The sequence below is a fragment of the Rhinoderma darwinii genome, chromosome 13 (genome assembly GCF_050947455.1).
Source record: "Rhinoderma darwinii isolate aRhiDar2 chromosome 13, aRhiDar2.hap1, whole genome shotgun sequence".
In the NCBI taxonomy this organism is placed as follows: domain Eukaryota; kingdom Metazoa; phylum Chordata; class Amphibia; order Anura; family Rhinodermatidae; genus Rhinoderma; species Rhinoderma darwinii.
In genome coordinates, this window is record NC_134699.1 from 8,544,650 (window position 1) to 8,569,536 (window position 24,887).

At 44.6% G+C, this 24,887-nt stretch overlaps 1 protein-coding gene and 1 long non-coding RNA gene across 4 annotated transcripts in view; one reads left to right on the forward strand and one right to left on the reverse strand.

Moving 5' to 3' along the window:
* The window catches only part of LOC142666498 (uncharacterized), a 90,057-nt gene extending 77,731 nt beyond the window's left edge, over positions 1–12,326 (reverse strand). For both annotated transcript variants that reach the window (XR_012851698.1, XR_012851697.1), the window contains exons 1-2: positions 12,145–12,326; positions 6,210–6,313 (exon numbers count right to left, since the gene is read on the reverse strand). This is a non-coding gene — a long non-coding RNA (uncharacterized LOC142666498). The remainder of the gene's footprint in view (positions 1–6,209; positions 6,314–12,144) is intronic.
* PCMTD2 (protein-L-isoaspartate (D-aspartate) O-methyltransferase domain containing 2) lies at positions 12,229–24,069 on the forward strand. 2 transcript variants are annotated; one of them, XM_075846563.1, is made up of 6 exons: positions 12,229–12,302; positions 15,966–16,294; positions 17,538–17,640; positions 17,953–18,124; positions 19,646–19,769; positions 21,711–24,069. In XM_075846563.1, the coding sequence occupies exons 2-6, from the start codon at positions 15,988–15,990 to the stop codon at positions 22,091–22,093; spliced, it is 1,089 nt and encodes a 362-aa protein (XP_075702678.1). In that variant the 5' UTR covers positions 12,229–12,302; positions 15,966–15,987; the 3' UTR covers positions 22,094–24,069. The 2 variants fall into 2 exon arrangements, with proteins under 2 accessions (XP_075702678.1, XP_075702677.1); XM_075846562.1 differs by lacking the exon at positions 12,229–12,302 and adding an exon at positions 12,313–12,450.
* Positions 24,070–24,887: the final 818 nt, after the last annotated feature.

The window sequence follows — 24,887 nt, forward strand, 5'->3', positions numbered from 1 at the left end:
AACAAGAATAGAGTTACAGACTACGCTATTCTTGTTATTAAGAACACTTAAGAGGGCGGTCACATGCGGCAGATTTTGTTGCATAAATTTCTGCGACTGAAAATGTATTCCATTCCTCCAAATAGGATTGTTTTTGCAGCAGGTGCATGGATTTCTGCAAGTTCTATTCAGATGGATGGAACTGAATTTTTGCGACTAGATCTGCTGCGTGTGACTGCACCCCAAGTTAAAATGCACATGATGCATAATTTGGTGGAGAAAATCTGCATCAAAACCGCAGGTAAAATCCGCACCTAAGGACTTGTCTAAACGTAACGGAATTGCTGCAGAAAATCCGCTGCGGAAAAACCGCACCGCTGCATGCGGTTTTTACTGCAGGAAATGGTGTGGATTTTACTGAGTTTATTTTCAATGCTGGGAGATGGTGACTTCTCCTCTGAAAAATGCAGCAATTCAGTCCACTTTACGCAGCGGGACTTGAGATGCTGCGGTATGAAAAATACGCACCGCCGGTGAATTTCTGCTCTGAATTTTTATACAGCGTGGATGACATTTGCTAAATCTCACCCACTTTTATGCTACTGTGTTCTGCTGCATATTTTCCGTCTGCAATTCCGGACGGAAAATACGCAGCAATTCCGTTACGTGTGGACGAGCCCTAATAGTGTGGTTTTACGTTTTGATGTGGATTTTTGTGCGTTTCCAGTTTTTTTCCTATCTACACTTGTCAGATGCAATTCGCAGGTGGAAACGCAAGATAAATTCACATGCTTCATATTTTAACATATGCGCGGCAGGTCAATTTATGCTCAGAAAAATTCTGCAACATGTAGATGAGATTACTTGGGGTCTTATTTACTTTGCTGGTACTGTCGCAGGAAAATGCAAGTGGCAAATCTGCATGTAATAGGCATTGTGGGCATTTTGCCTAAGGGTATGTTGCCACACAAGATGCGCTGCAGAATTTCTGCAGAGGAATTAAAAAAAAAAAAATGCAGGTAATTCAGTCACAGAAATCTGCAGCAAATAGTGCGTATTGCGGCGGTTTCACCTGTGGATTTAGTGTTAAACATGGATTATAGCAAAGTATATGTGCATATGCAGTTTTGAATGCATTTACTTTGCGTAAATGTTGCGAATACTGCAACAAAACCTATTTTTGCAGAATTTATGCACCACAGGTTTTCTCAGGTTTTTTTTTCCGCAGTGTGTGCGTAAGATTTGCTCAAATCTCATTCACTTTGCTGCTACTGTAATACGCTACGAATGTTCTGCAATGAAATCCGTTGCAGAAAATCTGCAGCTAATCGCCCCAGTGTGAACAAAGCCGAATACTTTTCTTCTGCTTTTTGATGACTGACAGACTATTTATAAATCAATTGGGGTAAAAAGAACTAACATACACTATTGCATGGGGAAGAAAAATTACATTAAGACCTTATTCAGACGAGCGTAAAACTTGTCCGTGTGCTGTGCGTGGAAATCACGCACAGCACACGGACCCATTGAATTGATTTAAATGGGGCTGTTCACACATGCGTCCGTTTTCACGCAGCGAGGGTCCGTTGCGTGAAGCTCACTGCATGTCCTATGTTGATGCTTTTTCACACACCTACGCGCCCATTGAAGTCAATGGGTGCGTGAAAACCACGGACAGCACACGGATGCACATGTGCGTGATTTGCGCATCCATTTCATTGAAACAAAAAAAAGTGCTTTGCGAGTGTGTGAAAAACGCATGCCACTCGCAAAGCACACTGATACAATAATGCAATGCACACGGACAGGTTTACGTGCGTTTTTTACACGCGTAAATCTGTCACCTGTAAGGTTTTGTGCACACGTAGTGTTTTTCGGGCCGTAAACATCCCGAAAAACGGCTGAAAAATCGGAAGCCGAACGCCTACAAACATCTGCCCATTGATTTCAATGGGAAATACGGCATTCTGTTCCGACGGGGCGTTTTTTACGTGGCCATTTTTCAAAAACGGCACGTAAAAAGAAGCTCACGTAAAAAGTGCATGTCACTTCTTGGGATGTTTTTCATTGACTCTATAGAAAAACAGCTCCAAAAACGGCCGTAAAAAATGCTGCGAAAATAGTGAGTGGCTTAAAAAAGTTCTAAAAATCAGGAGCTGTTTTCCCTTGAAAACAGCTCCGTATTTTCAGACGTTTTTGATTTTGTGTGTGCACATACCCGAAGGGTATGTTCACACGCAGAGTCAAAAACGTCTCAAAATACGAAGCTGTTTTCAAGAGAAAACGGCTCCTGATTTTCAGACGTTTTTTGTGCCACTCGCGATTTCCGCTGTGTTTTTTACGGCCGTTTTTGGAGCTTTTTTCTATAGTCTATGGAAAACGGCTCCAAAAACGTCCCAAGAAGTGTCCTGCAATTCTTTTTTGCAGCCGTTTTTTTACGTGTAAAAAAAACGCAGCGAAAAACGCTCCGTCGGAACAGAACGCCGTTTTCCCATTGAAATCAATGGGCAGATGTTTGGAGGCGATTTTTCGGCCGTTTACAGCCAGAAAAACGGCCGAAAATAGGCCGTGTGAACATACCCTAATGCTGCAGAAGTGATCGTAACGCCCAACATTATCCAGACTAATGTGTGATTGACATGTGAGCCAAAGTATGTCTTTAATATTAACCCTGTTTCGTAACCTCATTGCGATTTTAATTATAAGTAAATATTTAAATACTTTGTTCTTGTGGAAAACTGAAAATAAATAAAATATTTTATTGATGATAAGAAACATGTCACATTTCTAACCAAATGAGTAAACACAATAGAATTAAGGGTCATTTATAAACCGATGGTATTGTAGAAAAGGGGAGCAAAAACTGCTTCTACATGACCAGACAGGGCCTGAGCAACATCTGCATTTGTGGTGGTCACGCCATAATTGAATCATTTTGGTATTCGTCCAACAGATATTAACAATTAACTTATATTTACTCACATGCTAGGGGTCCGTGCACATGGCACAGGCGCATCAAGGATTCCCGTATAATGATCACAATGTATCTGTATTATGGACCTGTAGGCACTTTGTATGCTTCTAGAGAAGAAAACCTACGTAAGGTCCCGTTTCACACTGTGTAAGACCTTGTTCACACAATGCAGATTTGCGTCAAATTTTTTATGAATTTTTTTTTTTTTTTAGACCATAGCCAGGAACGGACACTAACCAGAAGAAATATATAAAGGAAGGCTTTATATCTTTGCTCTCCAAGGATCTCATTATAGGTTTGGCTTAAAAAAATATAATAATAAGAATAAGGCCTTCTGGTCCCTATTTTGATGTATATGGCGGGAGTAGATCCCAATGTATTCGTTTAACATAGGCAGTGACTGTTTACTCTCGTGACCCTTTTTTATAATGTATCTATTAATTGGATACTATTATAGCCTATGCGTGACCAATGTTTGAAGGCTATGTAAACCTTTGAAGGGCAACTTTTTTTTTTTTTTAATAAAAAGGTCAGTGATTAGTGCAACTTTCTAAATAGTTTTTATTAAAAATGTGTTTACTTTTTGATACAGCAGCACTGTTCTCTATACATAGCAGCTGTATCTAGCCCTAAATCCTGCAAAACTCAGGACCGCGGAACGGAATCTAGCGCTAAATCCTGCTCCTGTCAGGTCCGCGGGACTGAAGGGTTCAGTGACAGCGGGTCCACACAGTATCCACCTGTAATTTATCACGTCTAAGGCATCATGTAGACGAGCGTAATATACGCGCGTGCGACGAGCGTGCTTTTCACGCGTGTCGTACGCACCTATATTAGGCTATGGTGCAGTGCAGACAGTCCGTGAGTTTTGCGCAGCGTGAGTCCGTTGCGTAAAACTCACGACATGTTCTATATTTCTGCGTTTTTTGCGCATCACACACCCATTGAAGTCAGTGGGTTCTTGAAAACCACGCAGGTCACACTGAAGCACTTCCGTGCGAACTGCGTGGTTTGCGCAACAGCTGTCAAACTCTGAATGTAAACAGAAAAGCACCACGTGCTTTTCTGTTTACAAACATCCAAACGGAGTGTCAAAGTGATGGCGGCTGCGAGAAAATCACACTGATGACACACGCAGCTAAGTGCCTTTTGCGCACGCAAAACGCCGCGTTTTTTGCGTGCACAAAACGCACATGCTCGTGTAAGGGCAGATACAGACGGACGTTGCGTTTTTGCGCGCGCAAACAATGCGGCATTTTGCACGCGCAAAAACCATTTGACAGCTGCGTGTGTCATCCGTGTATGATGCGCGGCTGCGTGATTTTCGCGCAGCCGCCATCATAGAGATGAGGCTAGTCGACGCCCGTCACTGTCCAAGGTGCTGACAGAGCTAACTCTTTCAGCACCCTCGACAGTGAATGCCGAACACAATATCGAAAAACCTGTTGAAAAAAAAGAAACAGTTCGTACTTACCGAGAACTTCCCGGCCGTTGCCTTGGTGACGCGTCCTTGGTGACGCGCCTCTCGACATCGGGCCCCACCTCCCTGAATGACGCGCCAGTCCATGTGACCGCTGCAGTCTGTGCTTGGCCTGTGATTGGCTGGAGCTGTCACTTGGACTGAATTGTCATCCCGGGAGGTCAGACTGGGGGAAGAAGCCGGGAGTTATCGGTAAGTCAGAACTTCCGTTTTTTTTCCTACAGGTTCATGTATATTGGGATCGGAAGTCACTGTCCATGGTGCTGAAACAGTTTAACTCTTTCAGCACCCTGGACAGTGACTTTCTCCTGACGTCGCGTACCGATAATTTTTTTGCCGGGTTCGGCCAAAACGAGTTCGGCCGAACCCGGTGAAGTTCGGTTCGCTTGTCCGGCTTCGCTCATCGCAAAGACACTCCGTTTGGATGTTCGGAAACAGAAAAGCACGTGGTGCTTTTCTGTTTACATTCATCCTTTTGACAGCTGGTGCGCTGTTTCAGTCGGTTCGCACGGAAGTGCTTCCGTGCAACCTGCGTGGTTTTCACGCACCCATTGACTTAAATGGGTGCGTGATGCGCGAAATACGCAGAGTTATTGAACCTGTCGCGCTTTTTGCGCAGCAGACAAACGCTGCGCAAAAAGCACGGACTGTCTGTACTACCCCATAGACTTGTATTGGTCCATGCGTGCCGCGTGAAAACCACGCGGCCCGCACGGACCGAATACACGCTCGTGTGAATCCCCCCTAAATCAGGCCTTAGTCCATAACTTGTCACTGAACCAGTCACTCCTGGAGACCTGACGGAAGCAGGATTTTGCGCTAGATACAGCTGCTATGTATAGAGAACAGAGCAGCTGTATCTCAAAAAGTAAAACTTATTTTTAATATACTATTTAAAAAGTTGCACTAATCACACTAACGTGTTTTTATTAAAAAAAATTGCCCTTTAAAGGTTTACATAGTCTTTAAGCTTCAGTGACGTAACTGTCCATAGTCCCAATCTCGTTTCTCCAGGCCCCATTCCCATAGTCTTTGTGATTTCCACCCCCGCCCCCCTGGTCCAGCTGCCAGCTCTGTGCTACACAGAGAGGCTCTCCCCACGACTGTGTCACATGTGTGAGAACCCCACACCAACCCGCACGGTGGCCCGACTATCTTCCCTTCAAAGGCAACACCATTGAAGCAGCTGAAGTCGCCTGGGGAAGCCGTCACTGGAGCTTCTCTGGGGTAGCTCCAATGACATAACTGTCCGTACTCCCTCCCCTTGTTTCCCCCACATATGGAGTTATGTCACTGATGCTTCTTGACATATCCGTTGAACATAGGCCAGTGACGGATGCCATACTGCGGCATCCACCCACCAAAGGATATCATGTTAAGAAAAATGATTTCCACTTACTGGATGTCTATGGCTAGAATAGCGTAGTAAACAATGCTATTCCATTCAGCAATTTATTTTTTATCACTGACGTACTACCACCTGACTGAGGCCAAATTAACTCTCTTATGGCCTCTGTCGGTATAACGAGAGCCTATTGGTATGTTTGACATATTGCTGGGAGCTTTCCCAACCTACATGGAAAACGCGGTGTGAAAGGAGCCTAATACAATGTCTGATGAAACGTGCCACGTATTAAATCAAAGGCACACATTATGGGCCCATAGTAGCCATGGAATCCATAATACAGCTCCAATACAACTGGAATTTGTAATACAGCCATGTGCATGATGCCTTTTAAAACTTTGTAAAATATTTTATAAGTTATTGATGGTCACCTGAGTATGATGAGATGTAACAGGCAGTCGTGTCCTGGAAATGCCACAATGATATCTCATTGCAGCCGCTGGAGATAATGTCACTTGCAGTTTTCCATTGTGGCCTATGAAACAAATAATAAAATGTATAAATAAAAAAAATCAGTCACTACAACAGATTATTGGCTTTTTTTTTTTTTTCCTAATGGAAATCCTGCCCAAAAAACTGCATTGGAATGTGCTGCGGGTTCCAGGCCGGATACGCTGCATAGATTTACGCACCGTATCCGAACCATAAACGCTGCAGAATTTCTGCAATAGAATTGTGTTCAGAAATTCCTCAGCATTTATAGTAGCAGTAAAGTGAATGAGATTTAGAACATCTCGTGCCCACGCTGCGAGGTGAAAACGTTCATAAATTGACCTCTGATGCTGACTTGAAATCCGCAGCATATAAATTTATGCTGCGTCTTCGTTGCTTTTCTGTTGCAGGTTTTCCCCATTGAATTCAATGGGGAAGTAAAACCTGCAACAAATAGCTAAGTGTTGTGACTTTTGCGACGGAAAAATCGCAACTCTTCTATTCTTCTTCCATGCCAACCTGCTGCAGAGTCATCCCAGGAGGCAGGACTGCTCAGACAACGTAGGGATATGTCGCAATGACTACGGTCCAGAGTACGGCCCCATGCACACGACTGTAAAAACGCCCATAATTACAGGCCGTAATTACGGGACCATAGACTTCTATTGCCCACGGGTACCTTCCCGTTTGCGTACGGGAAGGTGCCCGGGCCGTAGAAAAATATAGAACATGTCCTATTTCAGGCCGTAATTACGGCACGGGCAGGCCCATAAGTCTACGGGGCTCCCATAATTACGGGTGGCTACGTGTGTGTGTACCCGTAATTACGGGAGCGTTGCTAGGCGACATCAGGGGATTTACATTTTTGAATAGAGAGAAGCAGAGAAAATGGCGTCTGAGCGATCATGTGACCCTTTTAAAGGGAATGTGTTGTTAGCAAAACATGATTTTTTTTTTTTTTTAGTTAAACAATTAGTGTGTAGGTGATTAAACATTGTTCTAATTTTTTTTATTTTTTTCACGAGTCAGGAAATATTATAAATTGGATTCAATTTATAATATTTCCCAGCGCTGGTCACTAGATGGAGCAATTCCCAAAATTGCAGCATTGCATGTGGTAAAGCAACCACATTGCTTTATGCTGCAAAATTGGGAAAAAAATCCCTCGCTCTAGTGAGCTCTCAGAATCCCCCCCTCCTTTATCCTGGCTAGTGCCGGGAGAAACGAGGGGTTTGAACGGTCTAACCTCCTACACTGTGTGTCGCCATTTTTTGAGCTAACACACAGTGTAGAAGGTTTACATACACTAGTAAACACACACAAACACGAACATACATAGAAATCACTTACCTGCTCCTGCCGCCGCGGCTCCCTCCGGTCCGTCCGCTCCGTCTGCTGCCGCTGCTCCATGTGCACAAGTCCGGAAGCCGTGACCGGAAGTAGTAATCTTACTGCCCGGCCGCGACTTCCGGTCCACAGGAAAATGGCGCCGGACGGCGCGCATTTCAAATCGGACTGTGTGGGAGCGGCGCATGCGCCGTTCCCACACACACGGCGTACACCATAGTGGATGGAACGGGCCCCGTTCGCAGTCCCTATGGGACTGGAGCTGCCGTATTCCATGTCTGTATGTGTCGTTAATCGACACATACAGAAATGGAAAAAAAAATGGCAGCCCCCATAGGGAAGAAAAAGTGTAAAAATAGAAAAAAGCAACACACAAATAAATATAAACGTTTTTAATAAAAGCCTAACATAAAACTGATATAAAAATAAATAAATTGGTGACACTGTTCCTTTTAAGGTGTTTGGACATGATTGTGACAAAGGACCTGTATTTATGAGAGGGAAAAAATACGGTCATGTGCATGGGGCCCAAGAATTAATTTTTTTAGTTTTATAAAATTCCACCAGATAAACTGAACCACAATGTGGTGCGGGTTCTAAGTAGGATACACTGCGCAGTTTTACGCAGCGTATACAACTTGTGGAAACCCGGCCTATGTTGACCTAAGTTTAGTGGTAGCCCAAGGAGCTGAGGCCTTCTGGATGCTAAAATGCACCTGAAACCAGTCCAAGGCCATCTACACACTCGCAGAAATTTCTGCGACTGAAAATCATTTCCTTGATCTGAATGTGGTTATTTCTGCAGAAACCAGAAAATCTGCAGCGTGTGCAGGCGGCCTAAGGCTGAATGCACACGATGCGTATCGCATGTGGATTTGCTGCTTGTATTTTCATGCGGCAAATCTGCAGCGTAATACAGTACCAACAAAGTAAATGAGATTTCATATACACGGTGCGTATTTTTTTCTGCACTTAAATTGACCAGCTTTTATCGCATGTCCATGCGTTTCCGCTTGCGAATTGTATCTGACTAGTTTTACAGAAAAACGCACCAAAATCCGTAGCATAAAACTGCATCAACAGACGCACCATCAGGTGCGGTTTTAGCTGTGGAATTACGTGCGTATACCTGCGGTTTTGATGCTGATTTTCTGCATCAAATTACGCCACGTGTGCATTTAGAGTAAGGCCACACGGAGCGGCCCTGACACGGTCGCAACACCGCCAACAACCGTGCTGGCACTATGTAGGAGCGGCTGTCAAATACCTCGTTAAGGAGTATTCCAGTTATATGCGCATGCGCACTGCCGCTCCATTCATTCTCTATGGGAGCGCTGGAGATAGCTGAGTGCAGTGTTCGGCTTTTTCCGGCGCTGCCATAGAGAATGAATAGGGGGTAAGTTGTTGTAATTTGCAAAATCGTGCGGTCATAAAGGGTGTATTAATTCACTAACAGGCTGTTTGACAGCCGCACCGAACATGGTGCCGGCGCAGTTAGCCGCGTTGCGACCGTGTCGGGGCCGCTCCGTGTGGCCTTAGCCTTGAGGGTCCTTATTTTACACAGGTTGATTTACTGCCTGTAAGGCTGGGTTCACACGACCTATTTTCAGACGTAAACGAGGCGTATTATGCCTCGTTTTACGTCTGAAAATAAGGCTACAATACGTCGGCAAACATCTGCCCATTCATTTGAATGGGTTTGCCGACGTACTGTGCAGACAACCTGTCATTTACGTGTCGTCGTTTGACAGCTGTCAAACGACGACGCGTAAAAATACAGCCTCGTCAAAGAAGTGCAGGACACTTATATACATTATACGCAGGACACTTATATACATTATATGCAGGGCACTTCTTTGCAACGTAATTTGAGCCGTTCTTCATTGAACTCAATGAAGAGCAGCTCAAGATTTACGAGCGTCACAGACGCCTCGCATAATACGAGGAGGAGCTTTTACGTCTGAAACGACGCAGCTGTTTTCTCCTGAAAACAGTCTGTCTTTTCAGACGTAAAAGCCTTTCATCGTGTGCACATAACCTAACGATCATCCAATATACAAAGTTGATTGCTAATATCATCGTTCGTCCCCAAACAGTTTGCATTATTGTTGGCAGCATATCCCATGTTCATGGGGAGATGTGCTGAGGGCCAATGATCATTTTTAGGACCACATTATAGATGCGATCAAAGACAAACAATCATTTATTCTCGTCGGCTGATCGCTGGGCACGTTTAGGGTATGTTCACACGAGGTCATTACGTCCGTAATTGACGGACGTATTTCGGCCGCAAGTACTGGACTGAACACACTGCAGGAAGCCGGGCTCCTAGCATCATAGTTATGTACGACGCTAGGAGTCCCTGCCTCGCTGCCGGACAACTGTCCCGTACTGTAATCATGTAATCGGAGAGGCAGGGACTCCTAGCGTCGTACATAACTATGATGCTAGGAGCCCGGCTCCCTGCACTGTGTTCGGTCCGGGACTTGCGGCCGAAATACGTCCGTCAATTACGGACGTAACGACCTCGTGTGAACATACCCTTACACTGAGCAATGATCGGGACCAAATGTTCGGCCAATCATTGGCCCACGTAAAAGGCTTTTAAAGGGGTTGCCCCAGAACTAAAATGTGTTCATTCCCTAATTGCTGGGAGCCCCACTGAATGCAATCCTGTAAGGGAATTTGCGCGTACAAAATAAAAAAAAGTCTCAAAATATGGAGTGATCTTTAAGTGAAAACTGCTCCTGATTTTAAGACGTCTTTTTAAATCAAACTCGCGATTTTCGCGGCGTTTTTAACAGATGTTTTTGGAGCTGTTTTTCTATAGAGTTTATGAAAAACTGCTCGAAAGACGTCCCGAGAAGTGACATGCGCTTCTTTTTCGCTGCCGGTTTTTTACTCAGCAGTTTTGAAAAATGGCCGCGTAAAAAACACCCCGTCGGAACAGAACGCCGTTTTTCCCATTGAAATCAATGGGCAGATGTTTGGAGGCGTTCTGCTTCTGATATTTCAACTGTTTTTTTGGGACGTTTACGGGCCGAAAAACGGCTGAAAACACTCCGTGTGAACATACCCTTACTCTTCACCGCACCCCTTGCAGTGAGGAGGATATTGCATGTAGTGGCGATCGAGCATGCGACTTAGGGCTTATTCAGACGAACGTGATATACGTCCGTGCAACGTGCATGATTTTCACGCGCCTCGCACAGACCTATATTCGTCTATGGGTCCGTGCAGACAGTCCGTGATTTTTACGCAGCGGTTGTCCGCTCCCACACAGACCAAAACTAAGCTAGTTAGCAGAGCGAAATCCGCCACCATTTTCATGTGGACCGGAAGCCGCTGCCGGACAGACTTCCGGCCATATGTTCAAGGAAGCGAAGGCGCAAGGAATAGGAGCATAGACCAGCGGAGGCGGCGGCAGAAACAGGTAATTTATGTTCGTGTATGTGATGTGTGTATTATGTTCGTGTTATATTGTCTGCTTAGCACTGTATCTAATCCTCCTACACTGTGCAGTCGCTCAGAAAATGGCAGCACACAGTGTAGGAGGTTTGAAGATTCAACCCCCTCCTTCTCCTGGCACTAGCCAGAAGGGAGGGGGGATTGTGTGAGGACACTAGAGCGAGTGTGTCCACCCCAAATTTGCAGCATAAAGTAGAGGTTGCTTTACCACATTGACCATGCTGCAATTTCGGGAACTGCTCCCTCTAGTGACCAGCACATGGAAATGTTATAAATTAGAATCTAATTTATATTTCCTGGCTTGTGAAAAAATTAAAACAATGTGTAATCACTTAAATAATAATTGTTTAACTAAAAATAAAAAATTCAAGCGACACATTCCCTTTAAGGGTATGTTCACACCAGGCTATTTTCAGCCTTTTTCAGGCCATAAACGGCTAAAAAAATCGGAAGCAGAGCGCCTACCTATTGATTTCAATGGGGAATACAGCGTTCTGTTCCGACAAGGCGTTTTTTCTACGCCTCGTTATGAAAAAAACTCAATAGAAAAACAGATCCAAAAACGCTGCGAAAAACGAGTTTGAGTAAAAGACGGCTGAAAATCAGGTTTTCCTTTGAAAACAGCGCCGCATTTTGTTAACCGTGTGAACACGGCCTAAGAAGTTCTGATTCAATTTATGGCCGAGTGCACAGAAAATATGTGTACGGAGCCTTACACCGACACGTTGCGGTTTTGTATTACGGAGCGACAGGAACTTTGTGCGCAGCTATAGGCTGCGGTTGTCTTTTTTTGCAAAAATGTGCGGCACAATAGAACGGCAAAATACCAGTCACGTTACACAGAACCTCCACCCCATAATGTCGACATTACATCACATTAACGCCTTATCTACGTATATAGTTTTTTTTTTTTACGTTTTGAGTGATATTCCCGGACCTTTACACATGTGACCACAACTCCCAGCATGGTCTTTTATTCAGAGACAGCGTGGTGTCTGTTTTTCCATGAAGTCTAAGGTACTAAAGGACAAGATAATGGCAACAGGCTTCGTGTATCACCTCAGCGTCGCGTTTTGACTGAGAGACTTTTCCCGCCTTCTGCGAGCCCGCGTCACGCGACTGACCTTTCCCGCCGTCCGCGCCACGTGACTGTAGCAAGCAGCGGGCGGCGCATGAGCAGTTGAGAGCGAGCGTGGAGTCGGAGGGCGGTGTTCCCGGTAAGTCACGCCCACCTCATTAGCCTGTCTGGTGACGTAATGCGCGGTCAGCTGGTTGTGTGTTTACAGCAGGAGGTGAACGATTGTAGGAAGCGCGTCACTACGAAGCACCGACAACAGCCTCGGCTTCTCATCGTGCTCTACCGAGGTAACACGCCGAGCAGTCCCCAACAACCCGGGATCGGCTGTTTGTGCAGGCAGTACACGGCCAACTCTGTAGGACGCAGGCCGCTATGTCGTGCAGTAGGCAGTACGGGCTTGGAGTTAACCCACTTATCTCCTGCAGGGGGAGCAGTAGAGTACTTCATAGTTGTCTCATCTTGTGTCCTGCAGGAGGCGCTTTTCATGCTAACTGCTACTATTCGTGTTTATGTCAGTGTAATTCCTCTTGCGTCCTGCAGGGGGAGAATTAGGAGACCTTATTTGTGATGTGTATGAAACTGATGCATATTTCCAGTAGGGGGTTGTTTAATCCGCCCCAAAGTGTGCAGGTCCCTTTAAATCCGTCAGGGGGCACATGTGGCTTCGTACAGTGCTGTAGAGTTATGGGGGAGGGCCTCTGCTTATGTTCTAGATTTTAATTCCCCTAGTGTCCTGCAGGGGGAGCACATTGATTTCTACGCTGTAGAGCTACCCCCTAGTGTCCTGCAGGGGGAAGCGCTGATTATGCTGTAGTGCTATTCCCCCTAGTGTCCTGCAGGATGAGCACATTGATTTGTACACTGTGGAGCTATTACACTAGTGTCCTGCAGGGGGAGCATTAGGCGAGCTTATGCTGTGATTTACTATATCATTATATTGTGCTATTCAGTAGTGTATTGCAGGGGGAGGGGGCATTAGAGGACCCACAGTGGTGGACTGTCACTATGTACAGCATGTCCTGCAGGGGGTGTATTAGGTAACCTGACTTTTGTGGTACAAATACTTTGAATGTTGCAACACTGTTTTTGGGGGTGTATCATTCAGCAATTTTTTTTGTAATTTTTTTTTTATGGTTCCCGTGCATTTGAAATAATAAAGGAAGCAACTTTATTAAATTAGTATTGATTACAAATCTTTTACCATTTTGTTTACACCTCCTATGCAGACCTTTTGTGTCTCCATGGTTACAGACTACAAACAAACCCAGTGTGTAGTCTGATCCTGCAGTCATGTGTTACCCCTATCCCTCTGCCACCTGTTCTTGGTAATCTACGGAGGAGAGTGACGTGTGACTGTAGGATCAGACTACGCACAGGGTTTGTTTGTAGTCTGTTGCTAGGGAGACACACAGTTTTTTGCATTGGAGCTGTATACACAAAGTGGAGATTTTGTAATCAGGACTTTTTGTAACGTTGCTTTATTTTGGATGCATTAGAATAAAATTGTCTGCAAGAACTCCAGTTGTATTCCAGTGAGATCTAGTTTTGGGGGCGTTAGGATCGTAGCAGAACTGGATAAAAGGGGTTGTCCAGGTTTAAGAAAAAAAATGTCTGCCTTTCAAAAACAGTGCCACACCTGTCCACAGGTTATGTGTGGTATTGCAGCTCTGTCCCATTCACTTCAATGGATTCTGATCTTGAAGAAACAAGAATAATTTAGGCACTGTTCACACAGTTTTTTCGGCACTGATTTAGACGTGGAAACAGTGTCGGAATCTGTGCCAAAAAATGACCGGAATTGATGTCAATGGGAGGCAGGAGTTTTTTAACGTATTTATTTTACCGTTTTCCGGACAGGAAAATAAAGCGACCTGTCCTTCCTTGCCACGGTTTCTGACTCCGACCTACCATTGAATCAATAGGAGGCAGAAAAAACCTGTGGCGAAAGTTTTGAGTGAATTTTTTTTTTTATGCAGCCCGCCGTCTTTGCATTAGCTACAACACCAAAAAAACAAAAAAGAAAACACTGAGAAATACGTGCAGTTCAAAATCGACCTCAAAATCCCATAAGGAGTTCTGAGGCAGATTTATTTTTTGTCTGCCTGCAAAAAAAACCTCAGTGTGAACAGGGCCTTAGTCTATTATGGCTGTATTGCCCCTTTCTGTCTTACCCCAGTTTGTTTTTTTAACCACACTTCCGTAATTATTGATACCTATAGTGATATAGGGTGTTCTGGCCATAATACGGACCCAGCATTGTGGGTTTTTTTTTTTTTTGGGCAGAAAAGTTATGCAAATACACCCTACTGCCCCATTTATTGTCGAGTACTCAGTGTGTTTTTTTTTTGTTTTTTTTTTACTATACGCTGTTGTCGTATTGGAGCGTTTGTTACCAACTGCATCGGTTATTTGTGTCCAAAAAAATTAGCAAAAAACTAATGTGGAACACACAACGTTATCAGATCGTAAAGACCCTCTGTGTGAACGCTGGGAAGATTTTTCTCATGAATTTTGTGACTAATATTTGCAGAATTTATATATTCCTTTTATTTAAATAATTTAAAAAACACAAACCGGGTTCACGCTTTATAGTAATGTGCAGCAAAAATTCATAAATATATCTTTTATTTGCTTGTTGGTAACATCTGTTCACTGTGGATTTTCCTTCATTGTCGTGAGGCTGAGTCCACACGTTGCAGTCAAAATGTGTTTTGTTTTTTTTGTGCAGTGGCTGTTTTTTTTTTTTTTTTGTCCTTTTTGCTACAGTCGTGGAAAAAACACATTTTAACTGGCTAAGGCATGGTTAGCATCGCGTTGATATTCTACGTCCCAGCTCAATCCTTATGGATCCAGAAAATGAAAATGTATGCTGCGTCTTATACATGGTTTTTTTTTTTTTTAATGTATTTTATTTTATTTTTTTAACACGGGAGCCTATGTGTATGGCTTCTATCAGAACTATATATGTTAAATGTATACATCTGGGAGACTTCCCAGGGCCAAAGTCCCTGGAAAGAGAATCCGGTAGCACTCGTCCTGGTGAAGCTCCTGACATCACTGACCATATATGGACAATGATGTCAGGAACTACAATATTGGAGTCCCCTGGCCAGAGCGGCTTGTAATGCTCTCACTGGGGACTCCGGCATTGTAGCTCCTGACGTCACTGTCTATTTATGGACAGTGATGTCAGGAGTGTCCCTAGGCATAGCGCTCTGCCCAGGGACTTGAAGAGACTTGTCCTACTGTATACCTATGCAGTGGAATACGTTGCTACCTTCCGTCGCAGGTATAAGTCAGGACTCTTCCCGATGTATGCCCTAGGCGTAAGGAGAAAAAATGTGATGCTAACCAGACCCTACCCGGAGTCCCTAGGGTCCCTTATTACACCCCATGTGCTGCTGAGAGAATCTTCAGGATGTGCTGTGTTAAAGGGAGTTCTCCACTTTGGACAATTTTTTTGTTAGAGGGGACCTGTGATCATAAGCTGATCAGTGTCCCGCTGCTGGGACACCCACTGATCAACTGTAATCTCTATGGTAAATTTGCTGCAAGAGTTCAGTTCACCAACAGCACCACCACAGGGGAAATGAAGCATTACACGGTAAGTCTAAATCAATGGGCTGTCCATGTAATGCACAGACGAGACTGGTCCTCCAGAGAGATGCTCTCTGTTACCACACTTTTGTGGTTGCCCCACTGGTAGTATAGGGCCGGATATCAAGAGCAATGACCCATGTTTAATGTGAATGCTTAAATTCTCTGTTCTGCTTTTTTTTTTTTTTCATATGTATATGAACAGCTGAAAAGGCTTTCTAGCCACAATGGGAGGTGCCGTTAGTGCCGGCGAGGACAACGATGACCTGATTGACAACTTGAAGGAGGCTCAGTACATCCGCACTGAAGAGGTGGAGCAGGCCTTTCGCGCCATTGACCGCGCAGATTACTATCTAGATGAATTCAAGGAAAATGCATATAAAGACTTGGCTTGGAAACACGGGAATATCCATTTGTCTGCCCCCTGCATTTATTCTGAGGTGATGGAGGCTCTGGAGCTAATGCCTGGCCTGTCCTTCCTGAACTTGGGCAGTGGCACCGGATATCTGAGCACTATGGTGGGACTCATCTTGGGTGAGTGAAGCTGCGCATACGCTTAAGAGAGCTATCGGACGAGCGCTATTCCTCCCGCTCCCCGCACACACATGCATGCTCGGCAGAGCGTACATGTGTATTCAATGGAAAGCGGGTAATAAGCGTCTGCAAGACTCCTGACAGCTGCTTATCTCCTGCAGCAACAAAGCATGGGGTATGTTCAAATCCAACATGCCTGATCCTTTTTCTCCTACCATCGGAGATAGTCGGTACACCCCATACGTATCAGATAGTCGGCCGTTCCCACCGAAATCGGAAGACTCGGTCGACTGCCATGTGTATGGGCACCTTAATGCCAACACTTGTCTTTTTAGTTTTACCAATCACCTATTTTTGTTTCTATTCCTCATTCCGATTTCAAAGATCTGTTGGCTGTCCGTTAATGGAAACTTTCTGGTTTTATACCCACAAGAGTTCTAGATCTGCTTACACAGTTGATGTTTTGTTACAGTGTATTCGCGCAGGTAAAAGGGATATGTCTCAAGACTTTGTGCTACTGCTGGGTTTATCGCACAGAGGATGCCGTGACTGGATACATTGTAACATTCATCAGCCGTGCGAGTCGAATGGTTCCGTTCACTGACAGCAAGCCGAAATATTGAAAGTGGTGAGAAATTTAAACCCAAATTAAATTGGACAGTTGCAGACCAGTGTGATTGGTTCAACTTTATTACATTTTCATGAAGAATGTTTACTTTTTGAGATACAGCTGCTTTGTATCCTGTATACAGAGCAGCTGTATCGTCTGCTGAAACCTGTATCCGCCAGGTCAGCGGGACTGACGGGTTCAGTGTCAGCGGGTCCTGCGTGTCTCTGACATGCGGGATCGAGCTGTTACCGATCACATCTAAGTTCATTATGTGATCGATAACAGGTGGATCCTGTGCCGACCCGCTGACACTGAACCAGTCAGTCCCGCTGATCTGACGGATCTGCGGAGGAGAAAAAAATGTTTTCAATGGTGTAAATAACCTTTAAAAACTATCTATTCTCAGATATGTATGTAGAGGGGGGTTAAAAAATAGGCAGGGGATTCCTTTTGCAGATCCTATGGGGTAGGGGAGGAATCTTCAGCTTTTCCTCTTCCCCCATAGGCAGCTCTTATGTTACGTACGACCTTGTTGCATATGTTTTTAGGATCTTATATGATGCACCTTTTGTAGAGACGATGTACCCTCCCCCTCTGACTGGTGCTTGCACTCAGCTTTATCTCTGTCATCAGGACCTTTTGGATTGAACCACGGAGTTGAGCTTCACCCAGACGTCATTGAATATGCAAAGCAAAAGTTGGATCAGTACGTCCGCACGAGCGACAGCTTCGACAAGTAAGACTGCGGTCTGTAGACTGTAGAGGTCCCGGGATGGTGCAGATGTGCCAGAAATAGGAGTCTATAACCCCTGCTGTGTTTATAAAGCAACCATGCTATCTGCTGGGCAGCTCGGAGTCCTGCAGCGAGGCTCCTGTCACTGGGCGGTTAGGTGTCAGCCCCTGTGGGAGATTTAATGACGGCTATCTTGGATGTCACCCAGGGAAACCGAAAGTAGACCTTGCTGAATGGGATTTGGCGCAGGGGGTTTGGTCATGTTATTTTGTAATATTTGTGGATATGCACATTTTTGTATGACTCCCTCCCAAGGTTTGAGTTCTGCGAGCCGTCCTTTGTGGCTGGGAACTGCCTGGAAATCTCTCTGGAATCGTCGGCTTATGATCGCGTGTACTGTGGAGCCGGCGTGCAGAAGGAGCATGAGGAATACATGAAGAACTTGCTGAAAGTGGGAGGGATCCTCGTGATGCCACTCGAAGAGAAGGTACGTCCCTAGATCCTACGTCTTTAAAGGGTAACTAAACGTTCGACAAACAGAAGTTTGGATTGGTGGGGGTCCGAGCACTGAGACCCCCACCTAGCGCTAGAACGAAGCAGCTGAAGTGGTCGTGTGAGGGCTCAGCTGCTTTGTGTCTGTTTGGCTTTTTCCGGAAATCCATGTATCCGTTACGGACTCAATAGAAAGTCTATGAACCTGTACTCCGATACATCGGCTTTCCGGAAAAAGACGAACAGACACAAAGCGGCTGAGCCCTCACACGACCACTTCAGCTGCTTCGTTCTAGAGATTGGTGGGGGTCTCAGTGCTCGGACCACCACCAATCCAAACTTCTGACAGGTCACTATGTATGACATGTCAGAAGTTTGTCAAACGTTCAGCTACACTTTAACGACCAGCTCCATTTTTCAGTTTTTACCTCTGCCTTGCAGCAGCCATAACTTTTTTTATTTTTCCATTGACGTGGCAGTATAAGGCCTTGTTTTATGCAGGAGAAATTGTATTTTTATTTTTTCACAGTTCGGGGGTAGAAAAAAAATTATTTTTACGGTGTGACTATAGGAAAAAGTGATTCCCTGCGTCATTTTACTTTATTTTTTATCCTGTTCACATTACTCGCTAAATAACCTGTCGGATTTAATTCTTCAGGTAATTAGTCGTTTAGATACCTAATGTGTAGGTTTTTTGTGTTTATTTATAAAGACCGCTCCTGTTTAGAGGATGAGCGCTCATAAGCCTCTTCTACAGCGACGCCAAAAGACGACGCTGTAGATGAAGCACCTGCACCGCCTGCCGTCGAAAGACGGTGGTTGGTCGTTGAGTTAAATAGCAACCACCACTAGGGGGAGCTCACTGCATACTCAATAATAAAACAGAATATGCAGTCAACTCCCCCCTGGTGGTGGATACAGAAAGCTACAATTGGATCATTTAACTCTATTTAAGCAGGGGATTTGGAGCTCTGTATCACAAAACGGATCTCCGCTCGATACAAGTTATATAATGGAATTATGGATCTAAAAAAAAAAATAATCATTAATAACGTAAAAGGCGTCCCAACTAAACTAATACCAACATTACAAGACAGGACTGTACGGCAGCTATTCATTTGAATATATGCCTGTTGTGGGGAGGGCGTCCGTGCAGGATGTGGGGAAATGAAGTTGCATAAACTGAAGACACTTGCATCTTCAGGGTGTGACAGTAGGGGGTGCTGCTCCATCAACGCAAGGTACAAGAATTATATTGACCTATGATTTGTCGGTCTCTTCTGCTGCCCCCTAGCAAGGTGACTACCACTTTACAAGGTGGTCACCTTGCTGTCACATGGGCTGTTGCTATGCGACAGAGCCCCAGCACTGTAATGATCATAGGGCAGTGTTCTGGTATGTGTTGGAGGTGGATTGTAATATAGAGATAAAATACATTTCAGTGTTTTCTTTAATGATATTTTAAGATCGATTTAGTAATGTCTCCCCTTTTTTTTTTTTTTTTTTCCTGATTCAGCTTACAAAGATAACCCGCACAGGCCTAACAACCTGGGAAACCAAGAAGATCCTGGCTGTGTCATTCGCTCCTTTAGTGCAACCAAGCAAAAATGAAAACGGAAGGAGACGTCCGCTCCATCTGCGTAAGTCTTTTATTTATTTTTGACATTTTCTGGGAGCAAGAAAGGAAAGTGACGCTTTATCTTTAAGAAATTGCACATTTGCGTTACATTGTTCCTATCATTACGAGTGGGGGGTATATAAGTCACTCCTTAGGCAGTGGTAGATGTAGTGCAGACAGACCTTGTGTCACGCTTGAATACCGTATGTCCGTTCTGTGCACAGCGCTTTTCCTCCCTTCTCACAGCATGCATCTCCGACGCAGAGCGGCTGCAGCTTCATCTCCCTCCTCCCTGTCACGATCTGTGGGTATGTGGCCACACCGCCGTAGCTGGTTACCAGCTGGCCAAACAGAATACCGAGTCAATATAAAGTCTGGGCACAAGGGTAGCTGTAATAGTCCAGACAGTAGCAACGTCACTGATAGGAGCTTGGCAGCAGGTGATGCAGAACGTGGCAATGACACCTGACGTGGTGTAAGTCAGCAGGTGTAGTAGACAAAACAAGACTTCGTCAACACTAGAGATGGCACAGGAACAAATACAGCACGGGATACAGGTAGCAGGGAACAGGATACGACTAAGGGACCATTTGCAAGACTGACAGAGGAATACAAACAACACTCAGGCAAGGAGTGAAGGGGCAGGGCCCTTTTTATAGTCCAGGGTGATCTAGGAGTAATTAGTTAATTTTTAAAGAGGCTCTGTCACCACATTATAAGTGGCCTATATTGTACATGATGTGATCGGCGCTGTAATGTAGGTGACACCAGTGTTTTTTTTATTTAGAAAAACGATCATTTTTGACGGAGTTATGACCTATATTAGCTTTATGCTAATGACTTTCTCAATGGACAACTGGGCGTGTTTTACTGTAGACCAAGTGGGCGTTGTACAGGGGAGTGTATGACGCTGACCAATCAGCGTCATACACTTCTCTCCATTCATTTACACTGCACATAGCGATATAGCTATATCACTATGTGCAGCCACGTAAACACACTAACGTTACTGCAGAGTCCTGACAATGAATATACATCACTACCAGCCTGGACGTGATGTGTATTCAGAATCCTGATAATTCTGTAGCGTCTGTGATATTTACAGCAATTTAAGCGTAATCTCGTTTGAAATGACAGGTTACATCGTAATCTCGCGAGATAACGCTTCCTGTGCTGTAGTATCGGGATTGTATTAGCGAAGTCTCAGGATTCTGAATACACATCCCGTTCTGGCTGGAGGTAATGTATATTCATTGTCGGGACACTGCAGTAACGTTCTAGTGTGTGTATGTGGCTGCACATAGAGATATAGCCGTATCGCTATGTGCAGTGTAAATGAATGGGGAGAAGTGTATGACGCTGATTGGTCAGCGTCATACACTCCTCTTTACAACGCACACTTGGCCAAAAAGTAAAAAACGCTCAGTTGTTCATTGAGAAACTCATTAGCATAAAGCCAATATAGATCATAACTCCGTCAAAACTGATCGTTTTTCTAAATAAAAAACACTGCTGTAATCTACATTACAGCGCCGATCACATCATGTACAAGATACGGCACTTGTAATGTGGTGACAGCCTCTTTAACGTGAGCTCTCTGGCCCTTTAAGGCCGGGAATGAGCTCATGCGCGCACCCTAGTGGTCACTGCAGGGCATGACGGCCGCCTGTGCTGGCATCTTCGGCGAGGACGACATCGGCAGGATGAAAGGGGTCTGCAACCGCGGCCGTTACAATCCCCCTACCCTGTCTTCTGTATACTACATTATTCTTTTTTTTTTTTTTTTTTGGCTGATTTTAAGGAGGTTTTTGAACATAAACATAGAGGTGGCTGGTAGGTGAAAATGATGTCCCATTCCCCAAATCAGATGTTACCTAATTTGATATATTCACATGAAAGAATTTATTTTGCATAAATCGGGTCGAACAGCTACAATTAATTCCACTTGTTTTCTACCTTTTAGCTCCTCCAGACGTGCGCTCGCTGCAAGACTTGTCACGAATCGCCATCAGGGGACGTATTAAGAAGACCATTAAAAAGGAGACCACCTGCAGGGGAGGGGGAGGAGTCCTAAAACACCCACCCCGTCACAAACGCAAGCGTCTGCGCAGACGCCGGATGGAGACCATAGTCTTCCTGGACAAAGAAGTTTTCGCCAGCCGCATCCCGAACCCCTTTGACGACAACAACAACTGCGAAGACGTGGAGGAAGATCCAAGAGAGGAGGAGAAAGTCGTCACTGACACAAAGCCAAACCCTCCTGTTAACTATATCCGAGAGAAGATCCTGAGCCTGCCTCTTCCAGACCCTCTGAAATACTATCTACTCTACTACCGAGAGAAATAAACGGCGGGACAATATGGTGGCCTTTTGACCGCAATATATATTTTTTTCCCCTTTCAAACTGACTGGCATCTGGTCTTTCTCAAGGGGGGATGGACCGTCCCTTTTGCCTTTTGACCATTGTTTCTCCAGCTCTGTAGCCAATTTACTTTCTGTTGTCCAGGTAACGGTTCTTCAAGAATCCAAAGTGTCCATTGTCTCTTAGCGGAACTTTCCATTCTTCTGCTTTCTTCTAAGGGATTGACTACACGTTTCTCTAGAAGACCCTCTGGTGCTTCATTCAGCAGAGTAGCCCTTAAAAAGCACAACAGTTTTCACCCACGTTCCAATCGTATATCTCCGCTGGTATAGCAGTAGATAATCTTTGACCTATGGTAGTGTAGCTGCTGCATCAAATCGGTTAAAATGATTTGCCCTAGTGTGTCAATTATTGGGGTACTCCACTATTGACTCTTCCAGGTACTACTGCGTCTTCATAGAAACCTTCCTGTGCAGGTACATCCTTCCAGCAGCGCCCAGAACTGCATATGTTGTATCCTAGTCTGATTCGGAGGCTGCAGTAATGGAGTATCCCTTTAAATAAGGTTGCTGTTTTTTTTTGGATGAAACCTTTCATAGAAATAAGAAGCTTCTAATTCAGGGTAAGCATGATTGAACTTCATACGTGTCTTGCTGTAGCTTTACAGGGCTGTCTCCATGCAAACTATGCATCATTTTGCACGTGAGCGTTCTCTATACTGGACCCACCTTGCAAGTACGGGCGTATATTTATCATTAAGTGCAACACCTATGTTTTCAGCACCTTCTGGGCAGGACGAGCTATCATTCAGCAAGCACACATGTTCTATTTAATGCCATTTTGAACCCCTGGCATCTACAGCAGTTGCAAACTTTTGTCGTGTCGCCCTCTAGTGGTTCAGCTTGGAGTGACATCAATGCTGAAACGGATCATGGGACAATGTAACTGATCTACTCATGTTCATTATACCAAGTTAAATGTGCAAGTGTCCTGAAGTGTCTTCTGACTCCTGTATAAGTCTGTTTCATTTTTTTATTTTTTTGCAAATGAAAAGTGCTGGATGGTTTGTTGGACTTTACAGTTAACTCCAATGAGACAGAATTTAGGCCTGATAAGGTGATCGTCGCTTGTGTAAACTGAAAATTAAAGTTCCAATGTTGGGTTAATGATAAACCTGAATTGTGTATAGTCTGTTGTGCTTGGGTGTAGCCACAAGGTGGAGCTAGATTACATGACCACACAGTGGACAAGTCAATGCAGCCTGCTGTGCTGAAGTGCGGCCACAAGATGGAGCTAAATCAAGCTTTATACAGTGTGTAGCCTGTTATGCTGGGGTTAAGCCACAAGGTGGAGCAGTATTGTTATGCTAGGATCAACCGCTCCATTCTGCTGCTGCTTATGAGTGAGGGGGTTGTTCAGTGCTTTGTGTTTGGCGACGGTGTTAAAGGCCGTTCTGTAAGTCACAGGTTATTTTTAGGTTATCTATAAATAAAGCAACACTAGTCTGCACTGGACACTATTTAATATGTAGTGGTGGTTAAACCCACCGTGCATCCAAAAGGGGGTAGGAGCGTCTCCTGGTCTTTTGCTACTTATGCCAAACCCTTTTATAATAAGATTTGTTGGGGAGAATAATCGCTACATAAGGTATATTACCTTTCCGTAATAGCGGGCAGGACTTGCCGTGATGTCATGGTGGCGCAGCTTGCCACAGGGAAGTGTGTTCACGTTCTGCCAGCCCTTCCTCCTGCTGTTTGGGTTGAGACTATTACAACATTTGCCTAAGTGCCAAATGGCAATTTTTGTTCTTTTTCCTGAGTTTGTGATATTGTATCTGTGTGCTGTTGCTTAAGGTTGACGCTGCGACTGATGCATCCCGTTCTTGTGCTAAAATTGAGTTGTGTTTTTTTTTGTCTGTATATTTATATAGTCTTTAAGTATAAATGTGCTTTTTTCATAAGTTTGTACTAATGTCTGCTTCTTTTATTACTTAAAGCCACTCTGTCCGGCCTCTGAAGCCGAAGTGTGATATGGTCATGTAAAAAGATGTTTAAATGCAATGTGTCCTTCTTCCCCCACCCATGCGGTGATTGACAGGTCTAGCTGTATAGAACTCCTAATGGACTGGGGAAAAAGCTGCCTGGATCGTTCTGCATTACAGATCGGTTTCAATGAGCTGTGCAGCTGTATGAGCAGGACTAGGTCCGGATGGGTTTTTCAGTCTCTGGATGTAAGCAACGTTTTTATTCACTGACCGCAAGTGGAGATCTTGAAAATAGTGAGGAATTAAAACACAAACTATATCAGAATTTCTCTGCCCCTGCTCTACTGTTAAAATCTTCTGGACTGAGCAATATCCCACAGCTTAAACTACTATGCTGTACAGGCCGGGGTGCCTCCAAAGGGCGAAAAAAAGGGGGTCATAATACGGTTATCACCCAAAGAGTGCCCATAATCCATGCTGTATTATGGAGATATTCTACCCTAGAAACATTGCATTACAGGTTATACGCCAGCGCTGTGAGTGCCTACGACTCTATAGCATACACTCTGTGCCAACGTACAGGCTCTGTGCCATGCGCACGGGGCCTTAAAGGAGTTCTCCAGGACTTTCTAGAACTTTACTAATTAACTACTCCTTGTAATCCAACTCCAAAATGCATTGCTGATCCAGTCTACGGTCACGTGACGCCGACCGTCCGTGAAAATCTCGCTTCCTGTGTCGTTCGTTCTCGCTAAAAGCCTCCCGAGCGGCGCCTCGTGACTGATGTCGATTTC